The sequence below is a fragment of the Centroberyx gerrardi genome, chromosome 3 (genome assembly GCF_048128805.1).
Source record: "Centroberyx gerrardi isolate f3 chromosome 3, fCenGer3.hap1.cur.20231027, whole genome shotgun sequence".
Classification (NCBI taxonomy): domain Eukaryota; kingdom Metazoa; phylum Chordata; class Actinopteri; order Beryciformes; family Berycidae; genus Centroberyx; species Centroberyx gerrardi.
The window spans coordinates 12,415,541-12,439,941 of NC_135999.1; the positions used below are offsets into that span (position 1 = coordinate 12,415,541).

General features: G+C 41.4%; 4 protein-coding genes across 4 annotated transcripts in view; 3 read left to right on the top strand and 1 right to left on the bottom strand.

Annotated features, from left to right (window-relative positions):
* Positions 1–117: 117 nt before the first annotated feature.
* sgms2a (sphingomyelin synthase 2a) lies at positions 118–9,949 on the top strand. The gene is made up of 6 exons (XM_071924576.2): positions 118–200; positions 4,593–5,087; positions 5,892–6,009; positions 6,565–6,718; positions 7,397–7,563; positions 9,218–9,949. Exons 2-6 carry the CDS (start codon positions 4,639–4,641, stop codon positions 9,401–9,403), a joined length of 1,074 nt encoding a protein of 357 aa, XP_071780677.1. The 5' UTR covers positions 118–200; positions 4,593–4,638; the 3' UTR covers positions 9,404–9,949.
* A 1,414-nt stretch (positions 9,950–11,363) lies between these two features.
* cyp2u1 (cytochrome P450, family 2, subfamily U, polypeptide 1) lies at positions 11,364–15,540 on the top strand. Its single transcript, XM_071916122.2, has 5 exons — positions 11,364–11,918; positions 13,209–13,859; positions 14,299–14,460; positions 14,699–14,866; positions 14,989–15,540. The coding sequence occupies exons 1-5, from the start codon at positions 11,486–11,488 to the stop codon at positions 15,168–15,170; spliced, it is 1,596 nt and encodes a 531-aa protein (XP_071772223.2). The 5' UTR covers positions 11,364–11,485; the 3' UTR covers positions 15,171–15,540.
* Positions 15,541–16,233: 693 nt separating this feature from the next.
* Positions 16,234–20,717, top strand: hadh (hydroxyacyl-CoA dehydrogenase). The gene is made up of 8 exons (XM_071916121.2): positions 16,234–16,398; positions 17,369–17,497; positions 17,615–17,772; positions 18,578–18,704; positions 19,162–19,251; positions 19,369–19,441; positions 19,992–20,108; positions 20,326–20,717. The coding sequence occupies exons 1-8, from the start codon at positions 16,282–16,284 to the stop codon at positions 20,442–20,444; spliced, it is 930 nt and encodes a 309-aa protein (XP_071772222.1). The 5' UTR covers positions 16,234–16,281; the 3' UTR covers positions 20,445–20,717.
* A 1,040-nt stretch (positions 20,718–21,757) lies between these two features.
* The window catches only part of lef1 (lymphoid enhancer-binding factor 1), a 40,600-nt gene continuing 37,956 nt past the window's right edge, over positions 21,758–24,401 (bottom strand). The window contains exon 11 of the mRNA XM_071916119.2: positions 21,758–23,252. The gene's annotated coding sequence lies outside the window, so the exon portion shown is untranslated. The remainder of the gene's footprint in view (positions 23,253–24,401) is intronic.

Consider the following 24,401-nt stretch of genomic DNA (forward strand, 5'->3'; position numbering starts at 1 on the left):
TTGGATGTCAGGAGGGCTGGATATAGAGGCTGCATGGATATGATCATCTGGGCTGCTGGGAGGAGCGCTCCCTCATAGACGAGCGCTACAGTCGCGTAATGTAGCAGTACAGCCTGAACACGGATCAAACAAGAAGCAACAGCAGGGATTCAAGGAACTGCAACTACAGGAAGAGATACCAGGAGGCCCGAGGAAGGCAGGTAGGATGCTGTAAACTGTGCAACATATGGATCAAGAGACAGAGAGAGAGAGCATCCTCACACTGATATGTGTTATATGTGCTAAATGGAATAGAGGTGGGATCATTATGTGAACTGTAATAGGCCTGTAGCCCTTCGATTTTATACTCCTGATCACATTTAAGTTTTCTGATCAGTCTGTTGCCTACAGGGACTGAAATACTCTGTGTATCTGGATTCTAGATAACATGCATCAGTCTTTCCACATAGGCAATGTTGTTTTCTGTTATAGGATATGTTTTCCTCAATATTCATAGGCTACAGAAAGTTTTGTATGTCTCATTTCAGACAGGCCGGAAGGAAATAATTAGTATGGGGCACTAATGTGTTTATGGTATGATGATCTCATTTCAAGACAGCATTTCCAATAAAACTGGTTCTTTATCATCAGCATCATAAACGTGACAGAGAGATGAAGCACAGCTGGTGCATGTAGCCTACTACTGCATGTAAGCTCTAAAAACTTCTAATGCAAAGTGCAGATTATTTCTAAATTATGTATGGACTACAGTATACAGACTGTCATGCTAGTGATGCTGATGGTCCTTGCCTTAATTCCATTATAGTAATCCAGCTGTCAGTTTCTAATTGCAATAGCTTTGACTGCATGTGGAGAGGGGTTTAATTACAGGACTCCCATTAACCTGTTGCCCCACCCAGTAGCCACTTATGGAACATGGTGTTTAGCACTGTGTGGGGCCATGCTGCTCCCCAAATGTAAACTTGGAAGCCAGCCACACCGCACACATCATATGTGGCGGGGCTGCCGCCCTGTAATATTGGAGGCTTGGGAGTCTCCCAGTCCTGAACCTGACATTACTGCCAGTATCCACCCCATGTGGTTATGGCACCCACAAGAGTGTAGCGGGGCGGCTCCATGCACAATCTGACCATCTGGGCCTACTAGACTACAGACTGTACAGACTGTGTAATGCAATGTAATGTGTGTCTTTTCAGGAATGCAACATTTGATGTTGAAGTCAGTAAAGATGGTCTTTGTTTATTCTGATGAGCAGATTTGGACAGTGAGCCAGTAGTGTCCAGTCAGCTGGAATCCAATACAGGAAGTGAACATCATTCTGACTTCTACAGAGACACAAGATCCTACATAGGAAGGCACAGACATCTGATGGAAATTTGCTCTTCTTCGCTGACACTATTTGACATGAGATGATATAGGGGGTCAGGGAATACATGAGGATAATGATGATGACTAATATACTAATGCTACTGCTGCTACAACAACTACTACTACTAATCATAATAATAATAATGGTAATAATAATATATCCGTCCTCATCATAGATCTTTCAAAATTTTAGGAAAGAGTCCTTTGCAGATGCTCAAAAAGTGCATAGTGCAAAAGTGCTATACAAACTTGTGTTAAATGTTTCAATCACATCTTCCTTAGTAACACTTTTTGACTATGCAGTTTATATTTTGATTATCTGTAACCTATAGAAATGTAAATGAATCATTTACTTTCCTAAACATGAAGTAAACATTCCACTCCAAGTGCCATTTTTCCCTTAATTGGCTCTAAATTAAAGGACTAGGTCTAGGTAGGCTCTTTAGATATGCTTGAGATGACGGGCTATACAAATAAATGAACTTGAACTTGAAAACTAAAACCTTAACTAAATCTAGGACACTGTAAAAACAAAACTAAAGCTAAAAAACACACTCTGAAAAGTAATTCAACCCAAATTGAATTAGAAAGTGGAACTGAAACTAAATTAGAAATAGAAACTGAATTAAAAACTATAATAACCTTGGTCCCAATCCAGGACTTTTTATATTGAGCACAGCCACAATGCGTATGCACTGAATCGTGAAAAGCAGCACTGAACCAGATGATATGTTTTTTCACAAGTTTCTACATGTGCAGATCTATTTTAATCCAATACAAATGTAAACAAAATGGATTAGGGTTTTCAATGTTTTATTCATCGACCTTTTGATCAGCATGACTTGAATGTTATCGCTCCCATTCAGTGACAGATGACAGTACATGCTGTTTGAAGGCTTGTTTCACAGCATAGCATGTGTCAGCCCCTCTCTGTGATGGCCCCAGTTCCTACAGGGCTGGGCCACTTCTGGTGTGACTTATTTTTAACCCTCCCTTTGATGACGGCGATCCACTCTGTGCAAAAAAGAAAATGAGTGGACAGCAATGGAACCATGTTATTATCAAGGTCCCAAAATGGCGTCAGTGTCCTGGTTCCCCTAGAGTAAAATACAGCCTTCATGGCAACTGGGTGGCTTTTCTGGAAATAGCTTTGGGCGAGCAAAGACGGCCAAGCCATCCATTACTGTCTGTGACCATGTGGAATAGGTTTTTCTGCCAGTTTTCCATCACCACCCATCCCTGTAGAGCACTGGTTGCACTGGCTGGTGGGAAAATAGAGTGTACTGTACACTAGAGAGGAGGAGACCAGTGGAAAACTAGCCTAATGGAGACACTCTGTTGACCTCCCATGTACAGTATACACTTAGCGCAGTCTCACGGTGAACACTGGAAAAGAAACACAGCTTCCATCCCCTGTGTACTGTAGATTAATGTCACACTGATTTATCACAGTATGGGCGAATATAATCAAGAGAACCTTGAAAATACAGGATTCCAAACCCCCAAAAGTAAGATTCTATTGATAGAATGATATGTTCACAATCTCTCACAGCACTGATGCAATTTCCATCCTATTCCAGCAATAGAGTGACTTGCCCTTAGATGTCCGTGAAATGGGTAGAATCACAACATGGGGTATGACTGACCACAGAGTTGGAGAGGGAGAAGGAACATAATCTCCCTAACAACATAAGAGACATAATATTGCAATAGACCAATACCATTTGTTTGCTCTCTCAGATCTTATTTGCCATCTTGGTTAGTATTAATATACCTAATAGAGCTTTGACCTGCCTAAAGTCTGTCAGACGTTGTGGTCTGTAGCCATCCATCAGTTACATAACAGAATGTGAATCTGCTATGAGTTAGAGGGCATTCTACCATGAGCCTGTCTCCAATGCAATAATGTTTTCCTCAAAAATTGATTCTGAGGAAATTGATACTTTCAGCAGCTCTCTTGTATACAGACACTCTCTATTTCTATCCCATGCTTTTCTCTAGTGCCGAGTTTGTCTCTAAGTAAACATACCATTCTGTATGTATCCCAGATGACATTTATTGTGATGCATTGTGGGGCTGATGGGATACCCTCAAATCCATTAATGGACCTGTTATAGGGGCTAGAAGCCTCTCAGACATGAAAGAATGGAAATGGTCATTGCTGCAGAGCTCTCTCATGTCATTAACTGTAAGGGGCTCAAAAACAAAAAGGGCGTGCTCAAACTACATTATAATTGCCCATTGTCAACTTTGCTCATGTTCTTGGTATCAGTTCATTACTAATCATTACCTCTGGCTTCCAACAATGTTTAGTTTAGTTTAGTTTAGTTTAGTTTAGCCTGCTGATGACATTACAGATGAACACATCAGGACTGAGGTGGAAGGAACAGAGACATGGTTATGAGGCTGTTAATTACAAACTGTTTAAAGCTTTAAATTTGAAATGCAGTATAGTCGAGGAAATAAAACATATCTTTCAAAACATACATTTTAGTAATGAATCAAAGGCCATCTGTATCATTGCCTACGTTATCAATCATCTATATTAGTTTGTGTGTGTGTGTGCGTGTGCTGGCCAAGTGGCTAGTATTATTGCAGTGTCATTAAGCAGCAATGTACCAAACCCACAGAACACGTTGTTTGTCCACAAAGAGCAGCTTTTTCACTCCAACAACCTGAAACAGAAACAGGCATGAAGAACATGCAGAGGTCTGGAAAAGACCACAGCTATTGAGGACAGAATCAGAAAACCAAGAGAAAGATTTGTCAAGGCCCAAAATAAGAGTCTGGTTCAACTTTCAAACAGGAAAACTGTCCCAGTGATTCTGGTAAATGTCCAGAGAAAGGAAAATGTAAACACACAAAGCTTCAACTCATACAACCACATCTAGAATAGCTCGCTGCTATAAACTCAAAGAGAGCAATTCAAAATAGATGTTTCAGCCAATAGAAAATCTATAAAAGCTCCATCTCTTGCTTTGCTAATCCCCAGGATGAGGTGGAGTGGAAAAAAACGTAAACATGAGAAGTTTGTCTCCTGCCTGTTTCTCATCATTGTGATTTGACATCCTGAATGCAACCATCAAGCACAGTCGCTGTTTTCTTATCTACTTTTCTTTTTACTTTTGTAAGTGACACCAGCAGCATCTGCTGATGTCATCTAGGGACTGATGGAGAATTCCTTAACTTCCCTAACTTCAACCTGCTGTTTCCTCTTGTGGCAGTCTAGACCCAGAGGAGCAGACTTCTGGGTGGACAGAGCAGGCACCCATGGCATCCCCGGAGCTTGTGGATGGGAGAGACTCTGCCGCTGATAATCTGAACCCTGGAATGGAGGGTGGCGCTCTGCCCAGCGGCGGTAAAAGCTGTCCCGTCCACACCCCCGGCACAGAGGACACCAAGCGGGGCTTCCGGAAAGGCATAGGGAGGCACAACGACTATGTCAAGATCTCCGTGCCTGAGTCCAAGGGCAGTCGCCTGCCCATGGAGTGGTGGAAGACGGCCATCGCATTCTTTTACGCCGCCTTCAACTTGGTCCTGACGACGGTTGTCATCACGGTGGTCCATGAGAGGGTCCCGCCCAAAGAAAACAGCCCGCCTCTTCCTGACAAGTTTTTTGACTATATTGACAGGGTCAAGTGGGCATTTACAGTGACAGAGATCAATGGCATGGTCCTGGTGGTCATCTGGATCGTCCAGTTGTTCTTCTTCAGATACAAGTAAGAATCTTTTGGTACTACCTATAGTGCAAGTACTTCTATTTTACCTTAATGTGATGTCAAAGTAATATTTTCAGTGTATTTCCATAAGAAATACATTGAAATACACTGAAAATTGAAAGAGGAAAATTGTATTTCAATCAGACAAAGAATTATATACAATATTTCCTTTTTCTAAACTGCTTTAAAGGGAAAAAAAATCCACCCTTAATTAATCTACACTCGTAGATATCATCAGTGTGTGATGTTCATCACATTCCAGGAGTTATTTTGTGATGTAGTGTTGTAATTTACTTTTTTGGTGTATCCACTTTCATCTATTTCTGCTTCAGTTAGTGATTTCCTACGTTTCCCAGAGCTGACACCAAAATCTGCTGTTTATAGTTGATGTTCTAGATAGCTGAAAATGTTTCTACTTTCAAAGTCCATTGTAGCTGTGTCAAGTCATCTACATTTGGCAAGTGATCTGACGGAATAAGAAAAATATATCACCAAACAACAAACTGGGTCCAGAAATGCAAGACACATCTCCAATAGCTGTTTTTTTTAACAGTACAGTGTTTTAGGGTGGATTTTTCCTTTAAGATGCAGTTTCATGTAATCTGTTTAACAGCAGATGCTATTCTGTAACAAAACTCCAATGGACCACTGTGACCCATCCCACAGTGCAATGCATATCCAGTGTTTTGGAGCTTTCTAATATTTGAGTAGATGTTCGCCACTCCATAAGAAGTTCTGCATAAGCAAGAGGCCACAATGTTCATGCACTTACTCCACTGGGCTTCTCACATTGTCCATTTGCAGGTCAATAGCAAGCAGGCGGTTCTTCTTCCTGATTGGCACCCTGTACTTGTACCGCTGTGTTACTATGTACATCACCACCCTGCCTGTACCTGGCATGCATATGACTTGTGCACCTAAGGTGAGTAGCATGCTCACATCAGAGTGGGCATCAGCTGTGGTTGCTCAACCATGTGCTCTTGTGCAGCCTCTGGGACTCATTTTGCACAGCCACGCAAGAGAGGCAGCTATAAAAAAGCCATTTTGACTTTTACTGCCTCAGGACACCAACAATATTGAGGTGCATCAGGAGTTTGATCAAAAATATGTGCTCCTGGCAGTTGTTTTCTGGGTTGTGCAGTGCAGAAAGATCAGATGCTGGACATTTTAATAGTTGTTTTGTTCCCAAGAATCTAAAATGCCTCAGACAGTGTATGAAACTCTTTATCTACCTGGAAAGAATATGTTATCTTCAGTAATTTAAGCACCAGGTACAAGAGGCCAAGATTTGTTCATGTCTAGTTGATGATCCCTGTTAAGCTATGTTTGTTTTACTTCCTCACATCACTCTTCTCTCTGTTCAACCACATCTTTCCCTGATTCCTGTCCCTATCTCTCGCCATTTCATATTGTGTTACCACTGATCCAATCTGTAACCATTTTTCCCTCTTTCCTTCCAATACCACTTTGGTTTCAGCTGCATGGAGACTCACAGGCAAAAATACAGCGTGTTCTGACGCTGATCTCAGGTGGAGGTCTGTCCATAACAGGCTCCCATCTCATGTGTGGAGACTTCCTCTACAGTGGACACACTGTCATGCTCACCCTCACCTACCTATTCATCAAGGAGTGTGAGTAGTAAAATCAATGTTTGTATTACTTGATGTTAATTGATGTGAAATTCCATGAATTATTTATGAATTATATTAAATTGTAATATTTTGATGTAGAATCTAGATAATGAAACTAAACCCAGCTGATCTATTTTTGGATTAGATTGAGGAGACAAAGTTATGCATTGACATTTTAAATTGTTAGCGTGACCCTCTGGCTCACCCCCTCCTGTGTGTGATTCATTCCCCACCCCACAGGGCCCACATTACCATATTATATAGATACACATGGACCATCCAGATACTTGCAGGATACAACTGGCAAGCATTGCCATCATTCTCACTTTTTTGTCTTTTAGCATGCTAGTAATGTCATGGTGACAGCAGAGATTACCAAATATTTTAACATGATGACAGAAACAAGATCATGGCTGGCTAAAAAAAATACAAAACAGATTTTAAGAAGTTTTTGTTCACTGAAAATTTAACAATACGGAAATTTGGATGAGATTTTACAAGCAGAGGTTGGAGTGTGTCAAGTAGCGTTTTTTTCGCCTTATCTGTGTGTTTCAGGGAATCCTCCTGTGCTTGCCTCAGTGCCATTTTGCTGACAGTGGGGATATGGACAAGAACAAACCGTATACGCATATTGTCATGAATAATCACTGCTGTCTTCCTTTCCTTCCTTCTCCCAAGACTCGCCGCGGTCGTTCTGGTGGTACCACCTGATGTGCTGGCTGCTGAGTGCCGTGGGCGTGGTCTGCATCTTGGTGGCTCACGAGCACTACAGTGTGGATGTGGTTGTGGCCTATTTCATCACCTCCCGCCTCTTCTGGTGGTACCACACCATGGCAAACTTACAGGTCTGAACACACAGCTGAACTCTGCACTTCTCTTTGTGTGCTTGTGTGTGTGTGTGTGTGTGTGTGTAGGTGGGTGGGGGGGCTGTGTGTGAGGGTGAAAGAGAAAAAATGAGAGCGGTCATAATTGTGTTGCAAACAAAGCTGAAGGCTCCACTCTCCGAACACAGTGTATACTCATGTAACACAGTGTTTACATGAGTCATAGTATAGTTAGGGATCTCCCATTCTTTACTGTCTGCCTAGTGACACATGATGGCTCAGGGGATTTGCCTCAAGTGCAGCTAAAAGAGTTACATGTCAACACAAGAATTCATTGCATTTTATGTTTAAAGTAAATGTTTTTTCTGTATACTTTTACAGTAAGTGCATATATATTTAGACTGTGTGTCAAAATCCTCTGCTTGTTATTCCCAGGAACAGTCAGCATGACTTTTCAGAATGGTTATCCACCCCCTCTATTGGCCAAATTGTTGAAAGACACCTGACTGGGAGCGGTTGAGTCTGGGGCTGGAATTATCATTCAAGTTATATTGGATCTGTGATCATTAGTCATGTGATAAATATGTTTGGCATATTCCTCAGAATTTCACAATAAAGGTGCCCAGTGTTGTACAAAGGTAGTGCTGTATGTTGTGGAAAAAATTCAAAGTTTGAGACATCAGATTATGCCAGACTATTAAATATCAGAATGGCTATACACTCTTCAGGCTTTATACTGTCCCTAGCACCAAATAGAGCCCCGCCTAATTTTCAAAAAGGCAGTCTATTTGCATTGATTTAATTGTTTATAAATCACACTCTTTGTTTCTCTGGGGAATGTCTTGATTTCAGGAAGCTGATTAGATGTTCTTTTCTAACCCATCCAGCTACACTCCTACACCAACAATCAGGATGGCCCCGAAAGGCATCAGTCTTAATGATAATGGACAATATCAATCAATCTTGAGGCAGTTTTCCCTGGCCAGATGCCTAAATTATCAAAGCTGGATTTGGCAACTCTGAAATTCACAGTGTTTACTGGTCTCACCACTGTCTGGCAGATTAATTATTAACCACTGGCAAATCAGGCCACTAAGCCAGTGATAAGAAACTGGTGGTCCACATGCTTCATCCTTAGGTTGGGTAATTAGGTAGGTAATCTTAGAAATCTTCTGGTACCAAATTAGGTAGAGACATCAGGAATCCTTTAATGTGTAATTTATGCATGCTGTCTGTACATTAGGTAGCTAGTCTTCTATTTGTTATGGCTAGAGACCATTTGAGCTGCCTTAACATGTGGGTTTCAGAGTAATGTATGCCCCTTTACACACCCTGAGCCTCTAGAAGTGCCCCAGGTTTTGGCCCTTGGCCGCCATTAAAACTGTCGAAACCTATTCTTACTGTCTGTAAGTAAAGGCACAATATGGTTTAATTGAAAGGCCAAAATCTTGTTGCTTAGGGCCACAGAGCAAATGAATGTTAGTCCATCAAGCAAAGACCTCATCAATGAACCTGCACGCCTCAAATTAAAATCCTCAACCTGAAATGCAATACGAAATGCATATTTGCAAAAGCAAATATCAAATTACATAATTAAACCCTATATTGAACATGTACAATAATATGGCATCTGGTCTGTTCATCCTGAGGCTAAAACTGTGTCTTATCTTGACAGACTCTGAAATGCTCGCCCAACAACTACCTCACCAACACCTGGTGGAACCCCGTGTTCAACTTCTTTGAGAGGAATGTGCAGACGTCGGTGCCGTGCTCGTACAGCTGGCCCATCACCTGGCCCCCCGCCTGCCTGAAGAACCCCTGTAAGAAGTACTCCATGGTGCAGAGCACGCGAGAGGAGTGACAGACAGCACCCGCCGCTCCACACCCCCCCACCACCACCAGTGTTGCTCGACCATCCAAAGGATTGGTATCCATGCAGTATTAATGGTCTACTGGACAGGAACATACGGAACCAAATGAGTGGGCCGTGTCAATGATATTGACATAAACAATCTTTCAAATTTATTGTGTTTATTCTTTGAGAGTAATCAAGACGGGATCATCCATATTGTCTGTGCGTACTTCACCACTATAATTTATTTATGAGGTCAAACTTCTATAAAGTGATTTGCAGGTTTGCTACAGTATTTGCAAGACTTGATTTTAGTTCTGTTAACCCTCCCTGTACAGGCTGAGGGGGTTTACCTCAATATGATGTCAGTGTACTCAAGTCACAAGGTGCCTTAGAAATAGTGTTAAATGTCCGTATGGTGTAACAAAACTGCCATATTAAGTCTTGATGTAATTGTTTTTTTTCTATAAGTTTTTATCAATTTTGTATTAATTTTAATAGCCTTGAGTGTGCGTGTAGCTGTAGTTTCAACATTGTACGGTTATATTAAAATTTAACCACATCGATGTTTGTGTGTCTGTTTTGCTTGGATCCAAGGGTTAGGGTTAAAGTTACATCATCAGTCTAAGTAGATCATTATGCTATAATTGCATCATGCATTCACCAACATGATGATATTGATCTGAATATGATATTTTGGTGAATACCTTCAGATGTGCAGAATTCTATATTTCTCATATGACATCAAATTTATAAAATAGTTCCAATCATTCATGGGACTAAAATAAATCTGACTGCATGTGTTTAAATGCCATTACCCAGATTAACGACTGCAATAAACACAGGGCTATGTGTGCATGGACTAAACTCCTATTATAAATTGTGCAGACTATTAGCAAATTTAGCTTTAAATTTAAAATTTAAACAAAAAATGAAAATATATTTGATGAAAAAATATTTGATGAAAATTTGTTAGATTGTGTTAGATTATATTGTGTTTTTATTCACCTGTTTTGTATTTTTCACATACTTATGTTTATTGTTCTTGTCTTATTATTATTATTATCTTAATGTAGTATGTAATGTACAGTATTATGTTCAAGTTTTAATCTTATTTGCAGTTGTGTCACATGTCCCAGCAACCAGGACCGGTGCCATCCTGGAGGTCCACTGGAGAATTGTCTGTGCACAAATAATGGCTAAGTGTATAACAACCAGGCTAAGAAAAGAAAGGAATCTGTAAAAGATAGTTGCGCTAATGTTAAGTAAAAGTGAATAGTCTGATAAGCTGGATTTGTTTCCAAATTTAGGTTACACAGTGACATAGTAAATTGTCTTGCCTTAAGCCCTAGCCTACTAAAACAATTGGGACAAGTAAGCTAATCAGAGCAGACATCCAACAAAACTGTCTACTAAAGACATAATACAGGCAAAATACTGTAAAAATTATATTGCTTTATCATTTGAGTTTTGGGCTTGAGAACAAGCTGTCTTGCGATGGCAGTCGCTCGCATAAATCTCAGCACCTGGTGAAGTAATCATTGATACATAAAAAACAGTGGAGAAAGGTCTTCCATGGTAGCCCAAAGAAAAAGCAAAAAATGTTTGCATTCAAGGAACTTCCAATATGATTTTTCTTTTTCTTTTTTTAAGAAATCATTGAGTCATTGGTATTGATCAACCCTTTAAGCCCCTGCATATATTTTGTGCAATAAAAAAAAAAGTAAAAACCTTACTGCCTTTATATCTGTCAGCGAGGAGTTACAGCACCTCATCTTTCCGTGTTTCGGGGGAGGAGTCAGCAACATACCCATGGTGCCATCCATCGTCTGTCAGACAGCGTTGAGGGCTGACCCTCCGAGCCGCCGTCAGCTGGTAAAACGCACCAATCAAACAAGCCACAGCTCTACCAGCCAATAGCAATAGGAAGCAAATAACAGTACCACGTTAGTGATTGGTTTCACAACAATACAGGAACAGCACGAAAAAATAGAGATATTGGTTGGCTTTGTGGGGCCTTTTGTATTAAATCGTGAATATGGGATGATATCAATAACGCTCTGAACTCCGTTTAGTTTGCCAAATGACAGCATGGTTTTGGTATCATGGCACGAAGATCTGCGCACGTCTCTACTGTCGCCCGTAAGCATTTTAGCTTTGGTGATATTCCTGACGGTCTGTTATTCAATTTACATCTATAAGAAGCGACGGGACCTCGCAAATATTCCCCCCGGCCCCAAACCATGGCCAATAGTGGGCAACTTCGGCGGATTTCTCATCCCTTCTTTCGTCTGGAAGAGGTTTGGAAGCAGACAGGAATCAAACGTCCCCGACAAATCTCCTCAAGTTAGGTTGATGGAACAAGCCAAACTTTATGGCAACTTGTACAGCATTTTTGTAGGGAGTCAGTTGGTCGTTGTGCTCAATGGCTATGAAGTGGTCAGGGATGCTCTCTCCAACCGCGCTGAGGTGTTTTCCGACAGACCAGATATTCCCGCTATCACTATCATGACTAAACGCAAAGGTAAGCACCTGTAATGTAATGTCTTCCTTGCGTTAACTGCAGCTCTGTTGTTTTCCCTTCCCTGAGTATTGACAGTGACAGATGTCTGAGCGTGATTAAAGTTGTAGCCTGGCTGACTTGTTTTTACGGAAGCCCTTTGAGGACATATATTCATACTTTTTATTTACGCCGTTTCCCGTAATAACGAGGTTCCGTCTGTTTGTTTGTCTGTTAGCAGGATATCTCAAAACATCATCAATGGATTTGCACAATTTGTTATTGTTAAATTATTGTGGAAAGATTGGTCACGGGGCAAGGAAGAACTGAAACTTGTCATACCAGTTGGCCAAAGGGGCGTGGTGGTGGGCGTGGCTTCTCACAAATAGGCATACGAACCATAACACCATCAAACTGTGTGCGCCTGTCAGCAGGCATAACAAGAGGCAAACCCTCTGTTATTGGCCCTATCAAACAAGATGTCGGCACTGGAGACCTCATTTCCAGTTTAGACATAACCGACCTAATTTTTCCAAAATATGGTCCAGTGGTGTAAGGGCAGCCCTAATGGCCACTGAACAGATATAGAGCTGATTGGCCAGGTGGTGTTGCAATAACCATCTAATCTCCTGATGTGAAACAAGTGGGTAATGCGGCATGGAAGAAATATTTAACTTTTGGTGAAACGTGGAACTGGCATATCTTGTCAATTGCATAGTGTTGGTGGACGTATGCGCTTTACTGAGTGCCATCTAGTTGTCTATTTTTTCTCAAGATATTGAGCTATTTATGTCATTATCTCCAGGTAACACTTTTTGTTTTCCTGAGATAATGACATTATGGTCTCATTATCTCGAGATAAAGTAATTATCTTATCTCGAGATACTGAATTAATTTATTGTTCCTCGAGATTTCCAACTCCGGTGCATCACACTTGACATGATGACATGCTGACTGACTGAAGATGCCCTGAACACTAATAGGTAGGCCTACTTCAACATTTGGGTCTGACCCAACACGCAGAAACAACAAGCAGAACATTTTCTCATTATCTCGGGAAAACAAAATTTGTTATCTTGAGATAATGACATAAATACCTCGATATCTTGAGAAAACAATGAAAATTAACTTGTTGGTTGCCACGGGAAAACTAACATTTTAAATAAAATGTATCAATATATTGTCTTCAATGGCCTTCTGTAGGTTTTTAGATCTACATATGGTTTGGTTAAACACCAGTTGTAAAGCATAATGTTTAGGTCTAGCCAACATGAACTACATGTAAATCACTCCTCTGCTTTGATTGAACCTCAGGAATAGTCTTCGCACCTTATGGCCCAGTGTGGAGAAAGCAGCGCAAGTTCTGCCACACCACTCTGCGAACCTTCGGCCTGGGGAAGCTGAGTCTGGAGCCTTGCATCCTGGAAGGCCTGGCTGTAGTCAAGACAGAGCTGCTGCAGCTCAGCGAGGGGTCTGGTGGCTCCAGTGTGGACCTGGCCCCTCTGATCAGTAACGCAGTGTCCAACGTCATCTGCTCGCTGAGCCTGGGTCAGCGCTTCCATCACCAGGACCACGAGTTCTGCACCTTGCTGGACCTGATGGCACGGGGGCTGGAGATCAGTGTCAACAGTCCTGCGGTCCTCATCAACATCTTTCCACCGCTGTACTACCTGCCGTGCGGGGTCTTCAGGGAGTTACGGCAGGTGGAAGGGGACATCACGGTGTTTCTGAAGAGGATTATAGCGAGTCACAGGTCAACACTGGACCCTGATAACCCGAGGGATCTGATAGACATGTACCTGGTGGAGATGTTGGCCCAGCAAGCTGCTGGAGAGAAGGACAGCAGCTTCTCAGAGGATTATCTCTTTTATATTATAGGGGATCTCTTCATTGCTGGCACTGACACCACCACTAATTCAGTGCTGTGGATTCTGCTCTACATGGTCATATACCCAGATGTCCAAGGTAATAGTAGTGCGAGTCAATTCAATCCATCCTAACTGCTAATGATGATAGTGGGGAGGGCTATGGATTGGTCTCCATCCATCCGTACATCACCCATAATATCGCAGACATCTCCCATCAGATTTTGATGAAACTTTGGACAATTACATCTAACAACTGTGTTCGGACAGTTTCAAAATTACACTGATTAGCACAAGGGGGCGCCACATCGTTTGTTCAATCATCCAGTGTCACATGCAATAGCCTACCTCAGACACCACTGACCTGATTTTAATGAAATTAAATTATGCATTCCAGGATTTTCAAAGTTAAACTTATTGTCTGAAGAGGTGTGCTGCAATTACAGGTCAAAACAAGCTGCCATATTTGTTACAGATTGGCCAAGATGGGGACTGTGACATGTTTAATGTTGCTTTTGCTTCTTCTGTTCTGTTCCTAGAGAAGGTCCAGGCTGAGATTGATGAGGTGGTGGGCAGAGATCGGGTCCCGTCTCTGACTGATAAGGGCAGGTTGCCCTTCACAGAGGCCACCGTCATGGAGGTGCAGAGAATGACTGTAGTGGTTCCTCTGGCTATTCCTCACATGGCCTCAGAGACGACAGGTGAACTTAACCACACCTATGATCCCTCATTTCTCACAATCCTCTGTTAATGCACAACCTGTCAGACTCCTGAGCCTCAGACAGTGACTGGACCTCAAGGGCAATAAAGATCTGCAGAGCTGAACTTTGTAACAGTAACCCTCCTTACGGCTGTTTTCTTGTGATTTCACTAGGTTCTGATTCATTGAAGTGATGCCGTTGTCATTTTTTCATGTTGTTTTTTTTTTTCTTCTGGCAGAGTTCAGAGGCTATACTATTCCAAAGGGGACAGTCATTGTCCCCAACCTGTGGTCTGTCCATAGAGATCCCACTGTGTGGGACAACCCGGACAAATTCAACCCAGCACGCTTCTTGGATGATGAGGGAAAGCTGCTGAGGAAAGAGTGCTTCATTCCATTTGGGATCGGTATGTCATACTTCACCCATATGAGTTTTATCAAAGAGCCATTTAACTGAAACATTGATCTATGAATGCTTTTTACAATTTAGTCCACCAGTTTCTAATGATTTCATCTGTATATCCCGTAGGTCGCAGGGTTTGCATGGGCGAACAGCTGGCTAAGATGGAGCTGTTCCTCATGTTTACCAGCTTAATGCAGGCCTTCAAGTTCAGGCTACCAGACGGAGTGCCTCCTCCCCCCATGCACGGACGCTTTGGCTTGACACTGGCACCCTGCCCATACACTGTGTGTGTGAGCCCTCGAAGTTGAAGCTACCAGACCTGGTTAGAACAGAGAGATTTTCAATTAACAAGGTGCTTTGTTGCCCTGTGTGGAGCTCACAGAGGGCTAAAAAGGGAGTCTTGATGGAGTTTGTGATGTGTGGAAATGTATGAATTGGTTTTTTTTAAGTTCAGTGTGGCTCTTTTGCACATGTCTAGCATTTTGAATGAAAATTGTTGAATCATTTTATCGGGCATTTTATATTGTTTTATAATGCATTTCACTGATTTATTACAATGTTGTCCATATCATTTCCTTAACTGGGGCATTAGGGCATCAATGATTTAGAGATTTAGTCTCAGCCCTCCTAGGCCCATTTGATTGTTGATATATTCAATAATCTTGAATTGTATTTACTGTCAGACTTGATGTATGGATTATTGGCAACCTGTCAATAAAACAGATTATCTTAATGATATTAATCGTCTGAATTTATTGTATTTAGAGTGTGTGCATAGCGTGCAATGTAAAGTTACACACAGGCTGCAGTAAGTGTGTTAAATGGAGAATGTATGCTTATTATTTAAAAAACAAATTGGTATATCAGCAAGAGATAATGAAAGCTAAAAATCCAATATAAACCTAATTTAAATAGGTCAGTGTTGTTCCTATGATCTTGGACAGTTCAGGCTAGATTTGTGAACAGGGACCCAGTCTGTGAATCACAGTCACATCAAAGCTAGAACAGGAGCTGACTGCAATTTGGGACTTTCTGGACCGGCCCAATGACAATTAATGGGAGCGCTTACTGCACCCAAAGTGAACGATTGGGTTGTTCAAGCTCAGGTGTTTATTTACTGAAATATATTCTGAATGATTTAATATTATATGATATTGAAATATCACATTGTGTTTAAGATACTTAAACATACCATCTCCATAATTCTCACTAGACCTCAACATAGCTAAAAATTAATTCAAGCAACAGTGCTTCTATATGAGGCAATCATTTTAGTATTCTTTCAACGTGTAATATTGTCCTGTAAAACTGTGTGAAAGGTCGCGGAATCGTCTGCGGCACCACGTGACCGCCGACCTTCTGCTTATTCCTCCTCCGTGCCTCTCGCTCTCTTGCAGCAGTGGTAGCAGCAGGTTAACCATGGCTTTCTTCACTCACCATATCTCCCGAGGTCTCTCGTCTTCAGCTGTCAGAAATGCAGTTATAAAGCATGTAACGATCATCGGAGGCGGACAGATGGGTGCAGGTATTGCACAGGTAATTTCCTCTGCGCGCTGGCTAGGTAGCTACTTCACTAAACATTAGCTAACGTTAGCTAACAACATGCCCAAATCAGGCACAGTGCTTGAAATACAGTGACACTGGCTAACGACGCATTTGTTGACCTTTATACACTTGAATTTGGAAAAACGAAAAACTAGCTTGTGTTAAATATGTTCACAACTTTACACGTTTGCTTTGGAAATGTGGTTAACGTTAGCTAACTTAGCCGACGCTACACTTGTAAATAGTTACACACTCAACACTGACCCTGCTGTAGATGTGCACTTCAGCAAGTGAAACATACAGTCTTTGAAAGATAAGTAAGAGTGCTTCAAGTGAAAATCCAGTTTAATAAAAAACAACATTTTGTATATTATGATGTCGCGATAGTTAAAAAGGTATTTGAGCACTTGGAACAACTGTTTCCTGAAGTTAGGAACCGGTGAAACAAGGTTATATCAAATGACACTTCCCTGGAACTGCCCCGTTGATAATAAGTTGGACACTGTGGCTTTGTGGACTCACATAAATCTTTGTATGTTTGAGCCTTTATATCAAAATAAAATGTTATTTTATAATATTTCTGATATGTACCAGAAATTGTGCCCATATATCGCCGTCACTCTCAGTCTGCTGAGACTCAGTCTGCTTGTTTGGTCTCCCATACACTGTTATGGAGCATTTGGTCTAACGATGACATCTAACGTTTTAGGTACTTATATTGTGCATGGATGTTCTTTAGCCATTTGGGACAGTGAAGGCAGCCATCATCATTTGCTGTATAAACCCCATATGAGCACCAATCACATGTAAAGATCTAATGAAAAGTAAAGCCTCAGCTAGAATTGTGGCTAACCAAATACAGGCAAAGATAAATCGCTGTTGCCTAATCTGACCCAGCTCAGCACCACTACCATTTACTGCTGTATTCATACTTATCTTGGATCAATTTGTTTTTTGCAAGGTTGCTGCATCAACTGGCCACACGGTGACACTGGTGGACACATCTGAGGACATCCTGAACAAAGCTGTCAAGGGAATCGAAGGGAGCTTGAAAAGAGTGGTGAAGAAGAAGTTTGCTGATAAGCCAGAGGTTAGACATGCTGCATCATAACACAGTAGATCACCATGTATACAAGAGGAAATAACAGACTACATTGTGTATGAGAGTGAAACATGTGTGTCATTAATGTTGTACGGTTTGTTTCAGGCAGGTGTAGAGTTCATCCAGAAAGTCTTGCAGAATGTGTCAATCTCAACAGATGCAACATCTGCAGTGCAGAGCACAGATCTTGTGCTGGAGGCGATTGTGGAAAATCTCAAAATCAAACAGGATCTCTTTGGTGGTCTTGACAAAGTGGCACCAGCGTAAGCACTGTCCTGTTTCTATTACCTGTACTTTTATGAGTTAGATTAGCACCTAATACAACGACAGTATAGGAAAATAAATGTGCAGCTGACAGGTTCAGGGCTATACTATACTTTGGGTCATATCTGGCTAATTTCTAATTTACTAATTTAACACCTGGTCTAGTGTTTGGTTGAAATGAAAACCTGCATACTGTCGGCCCTTGATGGCACATGGTTGCCCCTCCCTGTCCTAGGACTACAGTATCTTAACTGTCTCTAATCAGTTTTAGTGATTTTATTGTTTGTATAAATCGGTATTTTTCGGTTGGGTAGATTTACAGTTGCAACCTGCATGTAAATGTGGTCAATAAGCCTTAAAAAAATTCACTTGAAATCCTCATTTCATATAATTGCTATGTGTTTCTTTTACATATTTCGCAAAATTACTTTGTCAGCTGTTTATGACCCTGTACTATACAATATTTATGATGAGAGGCATCACTATGGGGCGAAGTTGCTTGTACTCATGAAATCCTGCAGCTTCAGGCAGTGGAAGACACCTCCCCCCTTCTTTTTACTGGGGTTTCTGTTGTGTGTGGTCATCTAAAGCATGTTTCTATTTAAAATCCTTTATCTTTTTTAAGCTTTCTCATGTAAATTCTGATCTGTGCTTGAAGACAGCACATACGGTGTTACTTGGTGACCTTCAAAGAACACTGAAAAAAACATTAAGAGGCACCTGCCTATTGATGTTATTAGCTGGTGTCCAACTGTCCATTGTGTGTGTTGCTTACTGTCTGTTTTGGCGTTTCTCCTGTTTTAGACACACCATCTTTGCCAGCAACACATCCTCCCTGCCCATCACTGACATAGCCAGCTCCACCAACAGACTGGACAGATTTGGCGGCCTTCACTTCTTCAACCCAGTCCCCATGATGAAGCTCGTAGAGGTAGGGCCGCTCTGAAAACATTAGACAGCTGGTTTTCACTGTCATTATCTATGCATTAAGGCTGCGTTACAAGGCCACCGCAGATACTATTACTGTATTCACTAAAAACAAGTTCCAAAAGAAGGGATTTATAAGAGATTTATAAGAGACACCTACCAGTTGTTCTTTCCAAAGGGACAAATGGGGAAAAAACAAATCAGAAAATGGGGAGTAAAATTTAAAGCTGGTTGTGGGAGAGCACAGATGTGAGGTGTTCCCTTACAGGGGCACTGGGTTAGCAAGCACAGTACAAGTCAACCTCTTTCCATCTAACAAGGTGCCACCAAGGATGAAGCACCAAACCAAATAGGAATCCAACCTCCATGTGCAAAGTTAGGGTTATCAATGCCTACAGTAGTGAAAAAGTGACGCCAGTAACAATCAGTTTCAGAGATACTGAAGTCTGTGTCTTCCACAGGTAATTGGAACTTCAACAACAAGCCAAGAGACTTTTGATTCCCTTCTGAACTTCAGCAAAGCGCTGGGGAAAACACCCGTGTCCTGCAAAGTAAGGTTTGCTCTCTGATATCAGTGTTTTTTTGTTATTTTTAGTAGTTCACATTCAGTTGTCTCTTAGTTGTTCATTAACAGTACACTCAGCAGCATGTCACACTCCTTTATTCAGGATACTCCTGGGTTCATCGTAAATCGCCTGCTTGTTCCTTACATGATGGAGGCCATCCGGTTGCACGAGAGAGGTATGCATACCTATGTGACCACCATTAATGTTAAAGGTCCCGTATCGTGGAAAACGGGATTTCCCTTGCCTCTTTGATTATAAAGGAGTTGGATGTGCTATCTAAACACTGTGACAGTATCAAAACACACGGTCGCCAACTAAATCCACACAATCCATAGTTGTGAGAGATGCTGGAGTAAAAATGGATTGAGAGTGTTTTTGGTACATGACACCACACAAACAGCTCTTAATGGACCTCAAGACATAAAATAAAACACTGGAAAGTGCAGAATATGGGACCTTTAATGGTAATGGTCAAATTATTGTATTTTATGTGTTGGCATTATAGATCATAAAAAGTTGCCCAGGCCAGAACCAATTGATTTTGGGGTTTTGAGTCGATTAGAATCTCTCTAATGAATCTCAACCTTTATTTGACAGTAGTAGAGCATACACTCATATTAAAATGCACAATGTCAGAGATTTGAGCCGCTGTCCAACAGCCATTACCAACTTTTTCAGATTTATTGATTTCTGTAGCAATCCATGGTTGTGTTTGTCTCCCTCAGGCCATGGATCCAAAGAGGACATTGATATTGCCATGAAACTGGGTGCTGGGTATCCCATGGGACCCTTCGAGCTCCTGGACTATGTAGGACTGGACACAGCGAAGTTCATTATGGATGGTGAGTAGGACTTAGTGGAAAAAATGTTGCTCCAGATTTTACCTTTCTCTGGTAAAAGAGAGACAGCCTCTGATTAAGTTTAGACATAGTAGCAAAGAGGAGAGAAAAAAAAAAAAACCTAAAACAAATCTCATTTGAATGACTGTTGACATATTTAAAAAAAAAATGAATCCCCATTTTGAGTTATTAATTCCTTTCTGTCATTGCATGTCTTCAGGCTGGAGTGCAATGGATCCTGACAACCCACTCTTTGGCCAGAGTGAAATGCTAAACAAGTTGGTTGCAGAGGGTAAATACGGTAAGAAGACAGGAGAAGGATTCTACAAGTACAAGTAAATGATCACAGCTCAAATACAGGTGAAGAGTCACTGAGAAACCGATGGAAACTCAGGAAAACAAACCAACCAAGGACTGATAAGAAAACGATCATGGAAAAGTGCTAGATCACTAGGACAACACTAATGTCCAACAATGCCAGTAGTTAACCTGTGTGCCTTTAGAAAAAAGGTTGACCTCTGTCTGTCTGAGCATTTTATTCTGGACTTGCACTCTGTCTGAATGTCATCTTTACATGTATCAAGAGATTGATTAAATTGATTTTTCAAAATGCCTCGTGTCTGTTCTCATGGCAGTGTTTCATGTGAATGGTGTCGAATGCAGCTGTGGATACACAAGTAAAGACCAGGGTCTTGTTTATGAAATTTGTACTTAACTTGTACTTAAAAAAATGTCTATCAATTAACATATCTATTAGCATCAATCCACTTTTCAAATTTGGAGACCATTTAAAAAGAAATGAACGTATGAGATATAAACTGTTTTTTGTGATGTCATGCAAATAAAAAACGAACTCAATGTTTAGATGGAAGAGAGAAGTTACATAGGAGCCTTTTCATGAAAAAGGCCTGAAGCATTTCCCTCAGTTTTAAATAATTGTGCCACACTAGTCAGTAGTGCAGATTGTAATGTTAATAGTTATGAGCCATTTACCATTTGCTTTTATAAAGCAACACACACTGTGGATTTTCACCCATACCAATTAGCACCGCCAACCTTCCTGTTAACCCAGTTCCTGCATGCTTCACACAGGAACACAAGGTGGTGCTGTTTTCCTTGAAATGGGAGCGATGAGAGGCAGTTCAGAGCCGGCTATTAATAGAATTTCCCTTTGATGTTGGCCCTTTCATTAGGAGTGTTATGTTTACTTCGAAAATGTAATTTTAACCTTGAGAGTACTAAGTAGTTGAAGAATTTAAAGTTTCTAGTTACCTGACATTTTTATTTTGGAGGGACTTGGGGGAAGAGATGCATCTTCCCTCGAAATGAAATCATTTCCCATTTGAAGGGTTTATATATTGAAAGATGATTTAGGTTTCCCTTTTCATTATCATTGCAATAATGCTGTATGAATGTAGCCCCAGGCATTGCATGCTTTTTGAGTTTTAATTGCTGGTCCATTTTTTGAAGCCTTTTGAAGTTTCCCTAAAGATTAAAACATGTTACTTTCAATGTATGTTACTTCATTAGTAGTTCCTTAGACTACCAATAAATGGTAATGCTGCCTATGGAGACCTACTACGACACCTCAAGGATGACACACATCGTTCAATCTGGCACTGATATTTCTCGTCTGTCCACCACACAACAAGTTATCAAATGAGCCAATGATGCCTTTTTATTTTTCTTTAAAAAACAAAAAACATGTTGAAACAGTTCAAATATGACCACTTGGGAAGCAAAGTGCTATACCAAGATGACAGTGACCCAAAATATAATAAAGAATAAAAAAAGGAATTCATCAAGTAATACTAAAATAGAGCATTAAAATCAATAAAATGTTACAGAGATGCTTGCATGGAATAAACAACATGGCTAAAGACCACACTATTAGCTACCAGAGAGAAAAGACGAAGGTCCATTGCAATAAAAGAAAGACTGCCAAGTGCTGGGGTAAATATATATATCTGCTTCATTTGTCATGTTTTAGAACAATAAAATATAGGCCTCTGAGCTATCACTCTCGCCTTTGTCCTAATGTTGCCTGCAAAAATACCAAGAAAATTGACATATCCTGACAGTTTTAAAAAGTACACATACTGAGCATTATTTTACATCTGAGCAAGACTCGAGGTCACTATTTGTTACAAATAGTTATCAAAAGAAGCCTTAATTTTCAATTTTCTGCAAGACGCTTCAACAAGAAAAATGGCTTTCCTGTGTCCAAAGCTTATTTTCATATATACCACTATATAAAAAAACAAAATATTAAAAAAAAAAAAAAAAAAAAAAACAATCACTAAAATATACACCGAGAAATTGAAACAAGAGTTCAAGATACAAAAAAGCATTCAAAATTAAATTCAGTCTAAAATGAAAAGCAAATCAAAATGTTGATCCTTTTTTGCACCAACTGGTCATCAAAGAACTAAATGGCGTCTTGAGGACGTTTCTTAGACAAAATGAGATCCCTCCATCTTCCTTTAGTGCAGTCTAAAAGAGGTGTTTGGTCGGGTGAAACCCCAAACGGTCTCAAATCCAGTGAGAGAGAGAAGGGGGGAGGTGTTGAGGGGGGTGAACGTAGGCCTAGTAAACTATACAAAGGAACTGAGGTGACAAATAACTTAGAATAACTTAGGAACGGGTGTTTTCGAGTGTTTGGGTGGTACAGGGTAGAGGTTTTACTTGTGCGCTTGTCAAAATTGCTGCTGTTTTTCAGTGCAGTGCCTTGGATTGCAATAAAGCTGATTGTAAGGAAAACTGACAAAACACAGACGTCAAATTCATGTTTTCTGTTGGGGGGTGGGGGGTGGGGGGTGAGAAACGTTGGCTGCGTGAGGGTGCTCTTTCTAATAATGATTGTCTTGTTCAGTTCAGTTCAGTGTCTCTACAGCAGGTGCCTTCAAGGGAGGAAGGGAGTAGAGTCAAACACAGTGAGGTGTTTTTGGTGGTGGTGGTGGTGCTGTGAATGTGTATTGACGGAGGGGGGGGGCGGGGGGGGCGCGGAAGGGGGGATCCTCTGAGAACTGGAGGCTTAGGTTTGGAGATTTAAGGGTCTTCATGGAATCTAACAGGCCTCCATCTCTAGCAGAGGGCCGGTAGCTGCTGCCTTCGCTTTGCATGTGGAGAAATTAGTCCGTTTTCCTCCTGCAAGAACAAAGCCAGAGAGAAAGAAGAACAAAGACAGTTGAATCTAAAGCACAACTAGAATGAAACGAGTGCATCTGCACGGAGAAAAGGCTGCTGTTGACAGTCCCTCATCAGTGGGGAAAAAAAGAGGTCAAATTAGACACACACACACACACACACACACAAACACACAGCAACAAACCCACGCCAAAACACTGGTCACACGAACCAAAACCAGACAGACAGACATATCCTACATGACTCAGTGTGACTCGGAAGTAGCTCACAGTGCAAGCCTGGCTTTCCAGTCAATGGGGAGGTCATATTTTCTGTGATCATCATCTATATATATTGAATAATTTTTTCGGAGTGTTTCAGCAGATTGAACGGCAGCCCGCGGAGCCTTGGTAGCAGCGCCGAGCCAACTGAACGGAGCGGTGAAGTACAGGAGGTTATAGGTCAGTGGCAGGATGTGGGCTGGCCGGCTTTGATCTAGTTTAACATGGGGGTTGCCGTGACCCAGCTGGCAGCGCTACGCTCCTCTCTGCCCTCGTCTGACTCATGCCTCCTCTCACTCTCTCAAGGCAAGCAATCACCCAATTGCGGAGCTTCTGGTTGACATTTAGGCTCGCGCTGCGGGTGGGCGAGGGGGAAAACTAAGAACAGAAAATAATCTCCTGTCCCTTTTTCACACAGGAGGATCACTGTGTGGACCTGGTTGGCTAGACTGCCACAGTTCACATTACCTGACCTAATACAGTTCTACAGGCTGAAACTGCGGTGCGAAAAGGTTATCCCACCGCTCAATCCACTTCACAGGACTCTCGTGAAATTGGCCCCCGTTCACAAACAGGGAAATTGTTTGTCAAACCACAAAAGTCACCCCCCCTCCCTCCCCCCCCCCCGTGATCTGGTCCTGAGCTAACATAACAGAGTTAGCTTCAGTTATCGACGAGCCAAAGAGAGTTATTTTAGACCGAGCATCAAATAGAATCTGTGATCAAAGTGGAGAGGCAGAGACAGAGGTGGATGGGTGCCTCCTGTGACTAAAAGATGGATGTTTTGTGAAGAGGGAAAAAAAAAAGGGAAGGGTGGGGGGGGGGGGGGGGGTATTAGTCGGCTTCTCCCTAGTGGTGAAGCCCAGAGTGTGTTTTTGTAGGAGAGAAG